Here is an 11,080-nt window from a genome sequence, read left to right on the forward strand (position 1 = left end):
ATATATATAACTCATTTTGTTTCAGTAGGTTTCTAGTTTCCATGATCGTTGTTAAATTTTAAAACTCTCTCTGGTAATGCTTTTGCCTGGATTTGAGCACAACGTGACATAAAGCTGTAGAACAGAAAAACAACTACCTATTTTTTGTTTTGCCACATAACACACTCACCTATGGAATAGGAACATATTTTATCTAGTGTGCAGCACTGTTACATGTATGGGACTGACATGTTCCTGTCAGTCATGCTAAATTCCAGGGCTAACGCTCTGAATTATTGGTGGCCTCATCTGTACTTACAAGTACTTCTCAAGGTGACTCCCACTTCACTATTGTATTTCTCTAGGCTGATATCACCAGGCTTGTGCTTCGTATTGTTAATCTGTACTCTTTTTTTTTTTTAAAAGGTGGATCGTATGTCTTTTCCATGCGGTTGCACTAAAGAAGGGTGTAGCAATACAGCAGGTAGAATTGAATTTAATCCTATCCGTGTACGGACTCACTTTTTGCACACAATAATGAAACTTGAATTGGAGAAAAATAGAGAGCAGCAAGTTCCAGCACTAAATGGCTGCCACAGTGAGATAAGTGCACACACTAGTTCTATGAGTCCAGGACCCCATCCGGTCGAATATTCAATTGCAGAAAATTTTGAGATTGAAAGTGAACCTCCGGCTGCGGTTATGCATTCTCAGTCAGCTGAGGACTTGGACTGCCCAGGGGAAGAGGAGGAAGAGGAAGATGGGAGTAGCTTTTGTAGTGGAGTTACAGATTCTAGCACACAGAGTTTAGCCCCTAGCGAATCAGATGATGATGAAGAGGAAGAGGAAGATGAGGAGGAAGATGAGGAGGAAGAAAAAGCAGATGATTTTGTAGAAAGCATGGGCTCCCATGCTGATATGGTGCCTCTTCCTTCTGTCCTTTGCTACTCTGATGGAACTGCTGTGCATGAAAACCACTCTAAAAATGCCTCATACTATACTAACTCTTCGAATCTGTATTACCAAATAGAGAACCATGTTGCTGGCACTGCTAACCAGATCGGTGAGACTTACTCAGAAAGGGATGCTGTCAAGAACGGTAGTCTTTCTCTGGTGCCTTACAACATGACTTCAGAACAGTTTGTTGACTACACACGGCAATCAGAGGAGACTTTTAGCAGCCCTCATTACCCTTCTGCAAACCCCTCAGTGATTGTTTGCTGCTCATCTTCTGAAGGTGATAGCAGTGTGCCGTGTAACAGTTTGTACGCTGAGCATAGGCCAAGTCACCCCCAAGTGGAATTTCACTCGTACTTGAAAGGTCCTGCTCAAGATGGCTTTGTTTCAGCTTTGAATGGCGACAGTCGTGTACAAGAGCACCCTGCTGAGAATTCCCTAAACCTCCCAGAAAAGAGCAGACTGCATGAAGAGTGCATCAAATCACCAGTGGTAGAAACGGTACCCGTTTAATATTAAAATTATTCTAGGACTGACTTCCTGTATTAAAATGCACTCACACTGGGTTTCCTAGAATCTTACTTTTTTAAGAGGTAGACAACACTTGGACTGTGGTCAATGTTCCAGACACATTTTGTTTTCTCAAGCTACACTGGCAGTGGTATTGCACAAAAACAGTTCATGTAAAAATTTAAATAAAAATAATCAAACTGTCTTTTGATAACAATAAAACACGTAAGTAAAAAACACAGCCAACATATTTCAAAGTAGCCTACCTATCAAAGTATGTGAAACCTGCCAAGCTATCTGAATCAAAGCTTCGTGTTTTTGATTGTCGGGCCTGTGCAAGATTGTTAAAAATGATACTTTGAAATAATCATGTTTAGAGTCCTAATTTTCAACATATCTGAAAAGGTGGTAAGTTTAATGTAAAAGTAACTACTGTACAAAAAGGTTTTAATTGTTCTGTACTGTATGTATTTTATTTATGGTAGTTTAGTACTCATGTTTTGATAAACATGAACAGCATGTTCATTTGAGCAGAAGATCCATAGCTAGTTACAACGAGCATGTCCACTTTTCATCTGGAGTACCATGTATTCTTTCTTTTTTTTTTTTTTTTTTAACTACCATTTCTGGTAAATTACCTTTAAATCCATTTTTAGAGTGTACTATTTTCTCTTTTACTGTTCTTGACAAACAGAAGAGTCAGAAAGGGGGCATTTACATCTTCTAGAAAGGTGAAAGGTAGACAATCCTCCATCAAAATTAAAATCAGTGGCATTCCAGAGCTAGTACTCCCTCCCCAAAGAAAAATGATCTTGTATATAATGGCAAAGCAGGAGCTTAAGCTTGCACAGCACCTTTTAGCCCAACAAACATTCAGATACTTATGCACTTTAGTGCCATTTTGCAGTACTGTATTAACTGAGGGAACTGTGAACTATTTTGGAGAAATGCCATAGCTCCAGACTCTGAGGTGTATGTAAGATCTTAAAATTCACTGTAACAAAACCTGTATGTTTTTCCTAAGCCAGTTTATGAATATGTCAGTAGGTAATTTATGAAAGCAGAGTCTTGCTGATCAAAGTTTAAATTAAGCATGGGAAAAAAATGTGGACGTGTCCAGATTTCCTAAATATTTAGCAGTTTTTATGAACTATGAGTCTGGCTTTTGTGGACTTCTGATCATACCTCAAATCTACAGAGTCATTCCGTCTAATTAGTGAACAGTAGATTCAGTGAGGAAACACAGCTTCAGAAATTTTATATCTGCTAAAGTTTGCAAGCAAAATCGCACGTGCATCATACGGATATCCATTACCTTGTGCTCCACTTGTTTTTAAATGAAATAGGAATTAAAATACCTGCTGCAATTCAACCTTTAATTTATTAACCTATGTTGCATTCTTCTAGAAGAGGAGGTGTAGGAACCTGCTTTTCTCTACACTGATAATTCTGCAGTGCTTTATTTTGATTCAAAAACCTATTTTAACATTTTTGTTCTTATACTGAAATTTTATTTATTGTACATCAAGTGGGTTGAAGCGTAGACCTGTCTTGTTTGTCAAAATAAGGATCAGCATCTTAGTCTTTATTTGTGTCAAATCTAGATGGTTAACAGTATGCATGTAAACACAGTGTATATTTTAGCTCTGTAACAGTGACGCTCTGGTTAGAAGCTCTTTAAAACATCATGTACAGTACTCCAGTAGAAAAACTGCCAGATTTAAAATATGCTTTAAAAAACCCAATAAGCTGAGCTAATTGTATTTATATGAAATCTGGTCAAAGTGATTACTCATTTTTATGCTAAATTAGCAACATATTTTTACTCCATGTAGTAGCTGGAAAGGTTTTTTTTTTTTTTTTCACTTGTTTCTCTAAGAGGTTGTGTTTTATTTGAACTGCATTGAAAAGTCCTAGTACTCTAGGGCCTAGATCCCACACTTGCCACGTATTCCATCTGCTGGGAAAGCGCAGTCATGTTGGTTATCTGGCTCAGCAGTTCCTTAGCCTCTGTTCCTCTTCCTCATAGAACACTCTAGTCTCTTTCTCTAAAGGCTGAGTAGCCAGGTAAGTTCATGGACTCTTCAATTCCATATAGCAAATACCCATCTTTTATTTTTTGAAGAGAAACATGTTTTAGTTCATAAAAAAGTTCTGCATCTAAGAATAATATTATTCTGTTCAAGATATTCTGTGGGCAAATGTAACAAGTCTTTGTGTACGTAGGCGTCTTGCATTAACAGCAGGCTTAACTCTGGCACTCTCACTCAACACCAGCACCAAAAGCACAAATCCCTTCTACTTGAGCTGGGACAGCAGCTGTGAATCAGTAGCAGCTTTTTAACCTCAGAGTGAGTTGGCTACTGGAGGATCATGCACACTTGACCAGGGTATTTCTCTCAGGGGAAAGTTAAATGAAATATTTTGTTTCATTATTTACCCCCCTTACTGAGCAATAAGAAATTATTTTCTTGGCTCCTGTGCTTTCACATGAAAAATATATTTAATAATACTGGGAGCACAGTAAGCAATTAACTTTAAAAAAATGCATCTCGGCTAGCTAAAATACTGAGATAATGGTTATTTAATATTTCCATTGGCACAGGCTTCAGACCCCAGGCCTCCTTACTATTAGCATCTGAGTGCTTAGAAGTGTATGTTGCCTGCCATTGGGGCAGCGGGGTGAACACAGCTAAATTCTCTAACGCTTGCAGCATAGGGTAACAAGCAGTAGCTTGTAATAGATAGGGTAGGGGAGGCAGTGTCTATATAAAGCACTTGCTCTACACTATTTTCCCTTGCTTGCAGTAGCTAATTCCTGGGAGTCACAATGTAAAATGTGCAAAAATAAAGCTAAATCATGGAATGGAAAATTTTCTGGCTGGTGTATAATAATATAGGATGTGTCCCATTTCCCAGTTGGTTAATATTCATATTGATAACCAGTCTGTTCATTTTGGAGTAAGCTTATTTCTGCATGATAGAAGTATTACGTTATTAAATGACAAACAGCAGCATTTGCTTCTGTATCGATACGGTGTATCGTGTGTGGAAGTATTTACTGATAGTTGTATCAGCCGTATTTTTGAAGATGTCTCGCTACTGATAATCGCTTCTAAGCAGCCAGGTAATAAGTTGGTAGGTAGTTTACAATTACACTATGTAGTTGAGAACAAAAGCATTTCCCTCTCAAAACAGAATTTTCACGGAACAGCACCTAAAACTGGATGCCTTTTTGCCTAATATGTGAGCTTTGCCTCTCTTGGAAAAAAATGCATTGGTAAAGTTTATATATAAAGCTTTAACTGATGTTATACATAAAATTAGAACTTTTCTGGCAAAATCACAGCAATTGCAGTTGTTTCCTAAGAGCTATAACTCATGTCCACTGGACCATTCTTTAGAAACTTTTACTGACGAGCTTTTAATTTTTTAATATTCCTTTTGTTTTTAAAATAATAAATCTTTGAGCTGTATGCCTTTTACACCAGAAAGTTCTAGATTTGTAAAGTTTTACTAATTTTCATTTACCTAACTTCCTGCGAGTGAATCCTAGTTTGAGTTGACATTTATTTATTTTAAGGCCATTGATTACACTATCTTAGTAACCATCACTTGCAATAAATGGGGTTCAGCCTGCTCACTGATGGGTTAACTGAGTCAGTTAACGATGGGATCCTGCCTTTTGTCTAAATTCAGCAGAAATTGTATGAAGTATGCATGGTGATGTTACTCACCGGCTTGCTCACTGATCCAGATCCAGTTTCTAATCTTATCTGCATGTTTTATTTCAGTAAACGTGCTAACGATCACATAGCATTCCCTGCCTCGCAACTGGAAGGGTATCTTCCGATAACTAGCAACACAGCTAGTTTGTTAAAGACTGTATACATACATTTGTTTGCAAAACAGAACATATATTATGTTTTTTAATACTTCAGATGTCCCTGACTCTTTGATAGAAATATGATATACTGGATCTGAGAGTATTGGGCTCAGACAGAGGAGACCTGGGTTCTGTTGGCTTTGCCTTTGCCCTGCTGCATCACTTCCATTCTCTGTGCTCTTGTTGTAAGGTACTTGGAGATATTGTGATTAAAAAAAACCCAAACCCATAGAACAGGCAAATGCCCTTTCTCCCCCCCCCCCCCCATTTTTTTGGCTTCAAAACTAAATTTTTGTATTGCACAGTCACTTTCCCAATAAAGCCCAATCCAGCTCAGAAGTGACTAGAATTTTTGTCACTAACATGGAACACAGCAAAAACAAGCTCCCCTTTCCAATCACCAGGTTAATGAGCAAAAGTTTAACAATAGATTTCACAGTGAAAAATAGAATAAAAGCTGTGTTGGATATATGACATTGATGTCTCGAGTGCTTAACATTTGAGCAGCAAGACTGGAGTTGCCCTGCAACACCATACTTTGTAGCAACAGGCAGTCTTATTCCCCTGCATGTTATTGGTTTTGCCAGCTGAAGTCTCTCAGTTGAAACTCCTTGTCGAGGCTGCTCCTGTAGCAAAGCGGGTGCCCTTACTCAGAGCTAAAGCAAGAGAGACCCTTGATATTGCTTTAAAAGGTATTTGCTAAATAAGAAACTCCCATGTTACAGTTCATGAGCTGTATAAACTCACGTTCATTGTGCCAGTTGTTTAATTTCCTGAAGCAGTCAGGAACAGGGACAGAAGAAGATGATATGGAAAATCCTTAAGTGTTTAGGGGTGTTACGCTTTCCCACTGGGGCTAAAGAGTAATTCTGTCATCTACTTTATTATGGTTGCAGAACATCTGATGTAAAATACTTAGAAAAACTAGAATTAACTCAGAGAATATATTCTATAGAATTTATTTCTAAAATGTTAAATCTGATTGCTATTTTTTTAAAATGGTAGAAAGCTACTGTTATTTTCAAAACAGAATCTAGTTCATTAATGTGTTCCTTGGTATGAGAAATCTCAACATTTACCTTTTCAATGTTTCGCAATTTAAAAAAAAATATTCCTTACTTTTGCTGTTCTCTGTAATTGCTGTCCATGTGCAAATTATTAATTGTCCATTTTCTCCAAGTGTGAAGTCCAAAGCGCGAACATCATGAAGCGATGAACAAGTGCGGTTTATTTGTAAAGATGTCTGAGTGAACACACGCTTGAGTTCTTCATAAGTGCTTCCTGTTCACTGTCTCTTCCCACTCCTAAATCCAAGGCAGCTTTTAATTTTTTTTGCGAATAAATGTGCCAGAGTGTTGTTTGCACTTAAGGATGAAAGTTATAACACCGTTGAGAACTTTCTCCTACCCTTATAGCTGATACCAAGAATTTTACTTTTTATAAGAACATCCAATTCATGAAACATCTGTTTTGCAACCTTAAGTCTTTTCTTTTTAAGTCCTTCCTCCCTTCATCTTAGTGCCTGGGAAAGGTCTGTTGTAGAGGAAGGCTTTTCATTAAAATCGGGCACGAGAGCAACTCTAGTGTCCTCTGCTAAAAGAGTTCCTTTTATTTTGCACTTAACACTAGCATGGAGATAGATCAGAACCGTGGTCAAAAATAGTCCCCCTTTGGCTCTAAATATGAGGGAGCAATTCCAGTGGGGGGCTATAGGCACTCCCTTTCCATACACACAAACAGGAAGGAAACTACCCCACAGGCTGCAGAGATGTGGTAGAGGATCCTCGTCATCTCCCGAGGCATGCAGATCCAGGGAAAGCGTGTCATTCTTGATACAGCACAGCCCAGTACAGGTTGAACATCCAAGAACAGGGAAAGCAGAAAACCATCACCTAGGGGAAGAAAGTTTCCTTCAAACTACTGGGTTTTTTTTCTTTAATATAAGTAAGAAATAATACATTAAAACCACCCTCTTATAAATAGAAGTGAATGAGATCTTAAAAAGGAAAAGTTAAAATGTCTGTTGCTCTACTGCTGTATAGTCTTTGTGGTTAGGAGGATACCTGCTACACAGAAGGTCCTGCTGACTGGAGAACTGTATTCATGATGCTCTGTATTGCTGCTTCTCAGTTGAGAAGATGATGGTCCTTCATCCAAGGCTGGGGTAGAGGCAAACTTCATTTATTTACCCACTTATCTTAATTTGGATCTTGGCAATGACACTTTTGTTTTACTTAAGTATTTTATGAATGAATGTCAAGTAGAACCAAGTCAAAAGAAGTTTACCGCATGTGTTTGGTCTTCTCTAACTGCGCACTTTTCCAACAAGCCATGAAGACTGGATTAGCTTTTCTCCATGGATAGGAAAAATGGTGGAAGATACAAATGAACACCACTGTGCTAACACAAGGATCAAGATAATCCTTTGTCTTGAGGCATGGGAGGATACACCCTGGAGCGAGTGAGGGGAGAATAGAAAGGGCAATTTAAAGAAAAAGAAGGATGAAGGCAAGAGGTAGAGTGATAAGGACAATTTTTTGTTCTAAAGGGCAAAAGAAAACATATTTAAAAAAAAAAAAGGGGGAAAAAAAGGGAAATTAAGCTAGCCCCAGAGCAAGGATGGAAAAGTATATGCTTGTTCAGTACACGCTTGGGCATGTTAGATCATACTATTAATTCTAGATTAGATCATACTATTAATACATTTTAAAACAAACATGAACTCAGTAAACATCAGGAAATGTCATTTTTTCCGTACCAGTTTTGTACAGGTGGATATTAAATGATTTATCCAAAAGCATGGGGTAAGAACTACAACACCCTAAAAGCATTGCTGCCCTGTCCTTTCTTTGCCTATGTCAGCTGCAGAGTCGTGTTCAGTATCATTTGAGTTAACACTGCGCCCAGGCACACGTCCTAATATAGCCTGGTTCGCAGATAACGAGGCTCTAAAAGCAAAGAAGAAATAGGTGTCCTTTTTATTAGCATTTTAGCTTGGGAGTTTCAAATGAGGCAGTACATTATGGCGGCTACTTATTTTCAATTTCCCTACCTTAAACTTTTTAAAGATGTTCTTAATCCAACCCAAAATGTCATTCCTAAGGGTGAAGGTCAGCCTTGCTGGGGTACTGGGGGATCACTGTAAAGAACCAGCCATCCCATTTGTGAGTCTCTCATATACAGATCGAGCATGAGTTTTCAGCTTCTCGAAGACATTGCGTTATCGTGTGCACTGGCAGCTGGTTCTCTTAAAAAAACCAGAAGCACGCTGGTTTTTCTCAAATCGTTTCACACAAATACCATGACTTCGGTTCTCACATAACAATGCCCATTTAACCAATGCTTAACAACTGGGCCCTTCTTTTAATTAACTGGTTGTAGGCACTTCTGTGGAAATACGTCTGAAGTGTAGTTTGTGAAACATGTTTAAAAAGTGTTTGATGTAAAATAAGCGCTAGACATTTAACAGTGCAAAAATAGTCAAAAATCTGTAGATTACGAATCTGTTCTGAAGAGCCTCAGCCTGTAATACTGTCTTAGTAAAGTCGATTTTTAAGTTAAGTTGCATTCTGGTGTAATAAACTTTTACAAATAAAATTATTAATACAAATGTACTGGTTAATACCTGTTAACAAAAAAAGTGGCAGTTATTTTGTTTCCATCTACAGCTAATAGACAGGGATTTTGTTAAAAACACAAACCCAACACTTTCTAAATTTTTTTTCTGTTTATTTCTCATAGTTTTAACAACTACCAGCTACATAACATTGACACTGTCTAGTCCAGCCCTGTCTTTTAGGAGGTTCATCTCTCTCTCTGTGTATATACATATATTTCCTCATAAGAATATAAAACTGCTTTTGAAATTTTTGTTGGCAAGTGGTAAATAATACACCGCAGCTTGGATTCAAAAGCACTTAAGTTGCTGGTCTTTCAGACGTGTAACCCGTTCAAAATGGGACTAGTAAAAATGTGGTGTAATTGCAGCCGTTTGTTTAAAATTTCTACATCTCTTCTAACTTAACATAATTATTTTTGCTCAAAAATTAGTGAAGTACTTAACATTTTCTATTACAGATGATCTTGCATACTAGAATTCTGGAGATCTCAACAGTAAAGCAACATATTTAATTTTAAACTGAAGAAGTGAAGGGAAAGAAAGTTCGTCTTAAAATCTGTACATGGAAATAATTTTAAGCTTCATGAACTACACATTTCCTTCATTTCCTTCTTTTTTTTTCAACAAGTTGTAACATCAAAGATGCCAAAGGGTAATATAAGCTACAATAATATTCAACAGAACTTAACCTAGACCTTATGTTGTAATAATTTATTCAAATTAACTGTAATCTTCTGTATTTATATTTTCGGTATTTATTATGAATGATACGGAATTTGATGTATTTATTGTGGCTTATTACTGCAGTGTATATATTACAAAAAATGAGCATTTTTAAGTCTTAAAATTAGGTTTTTTGTTAATTAGTGGCACTTGTATCGGCTGTATTTTTATTATCTATTGTACAATATATATTGTCCATTTGTTTGCAATGAAGTAAAACAGGTTTCTACGTTACATCATGGCTGCCAGTGCGTTGTGCATCTTATTTCTACTCTGCAGTCACTAGACATTCCTCTCATCTATCAGCCAGGATTAGTACAGCACCTCCTCCCTCAGACCTGCAGAACCTCTAAAGATGCTCTGTGACATTTTAGGCATTTCTTCCATTCCTTATAGCCCGATAGCATAAGGAGAAACAGTTTTGGTGTGTGTTTGCTTTAATTTAATCACCATATAAATATTAGACAAATGAACAGAAATGCCTTGTTAGGTATATCTGTTTGCCCTGTAACGCTACTACTGCCAACGCCTTGGCCAGTGGAATAAACTACATGATTCATCTGCACCTGTCATGGCGAATTTAATACTAAATTTTGGTTGTACGTTAAAGAACCGTTTCCAACAACTGTTGGGAAAAAATTCTGCAACAGCTCTCTCTGGTGGACAAGTTGCAGTAACTTTATACAACGAATCATTTCAGTGGCGCATAAAGCATACTGTTACATTTCAGGACAACTGCTTAATTATTTTGAAAACTGCTGAGCAACATCGCTACATTATGAAAATCAAAAACACAGATCTTCGCCATCTTTTTATTCTGTTATCTTTTAAAATTGAGCTGTACATCTGTAAAAGGTAAGTTATTCTTAAGTGTGCATTAATGACAAATTACATGTGGCTACAGTATTTGTAGCTCCAAAAACTGACAAAGATCAGATGTTGTTCTCTAGAGTATAAAAATAAAAGTTCTCACAGGATTTAAGGTAGCATTTGTTTTTAATTTGTTAGGAGTTACACAGAATGGAATAGATGAACATCTGCTCTCAGACTGCTTTTTGCACTGCCGTGAACTGGTTAACCGTGCTGTTCCAGGGCTTGCTAAGCCATACTGGCACAAAAAATTTTGTAAAACAACTTTCAGCACTGGTGTGCTAATTGAAGACAACAGGATACCAGTTCAGAAGTAACAAGACTTAACACTAAGGTTCAGTTTTAAGTTGATCTATTAATAGTACTCGTGTAATTCTATACTCACACTAGTGCAAATCAGCAATTGCTCTTGAGGGTGATGAAACAAAATCCTCAGGTACAGTGAGCTGGCGAAGACCCACTGCAGTTAACAGTGCCATTACCTGGTAGAGCCATGAAGGACCAGTGGGGCCTCTTGTTCAGGGGCAGGTGCAGCC

General features: G+C 37.5%; 1 protein-coding gene across 3 annotated transcripts in view; it reads left to right on the forward strand.

Moving 5' to 3' along the window:
• Nucleotides 1-9,910, forward strand: part of CSRNP3 (cysteine and serine rich nuclear protein 3) — a 113,835-nt gene extending 103,925 nt beyond the window's left edge. For 2 of the 3 annotated variants that reach the window (XM_064451501.1, XM_064451504.1), the window contains exons 6-7: nucleotides 406-1,437; nucleotides 9,410-9,910. In XM_064451501.1, the coding sequence (XP_064307571.1) occupies nucleotides 406-1,437; nucleotides 9,410-9,463 (1,086 nt within the window). In that variant the 3' untranslated portion in view covers nucleotides 9,464-9,910. Of the gene's footprint in view, nucleotides 1-405 lie in introns of all 3 variants that reach the window. The other variant, XM_064451502.1, reaches the window with a different exon arrangement.
• The last annotated feature ends 1,170 nt before the right edge of the window (nucleotides 9,911-11,080 follow it).

Source organism: Phalacrocorax carbo, chromosome 5 (genome assembly GCF_963921805.1).
Source record: "Phalacrocorax carbo chromosome 5, bPhaCar2.1, whole genome shotgun sequence".
NCBI lineage: Eukaryota > Metazoa > Chordata > Aves > Suliformes > Phalacrocoracidae > Phalacrocorax > Phalacrocorax carbo.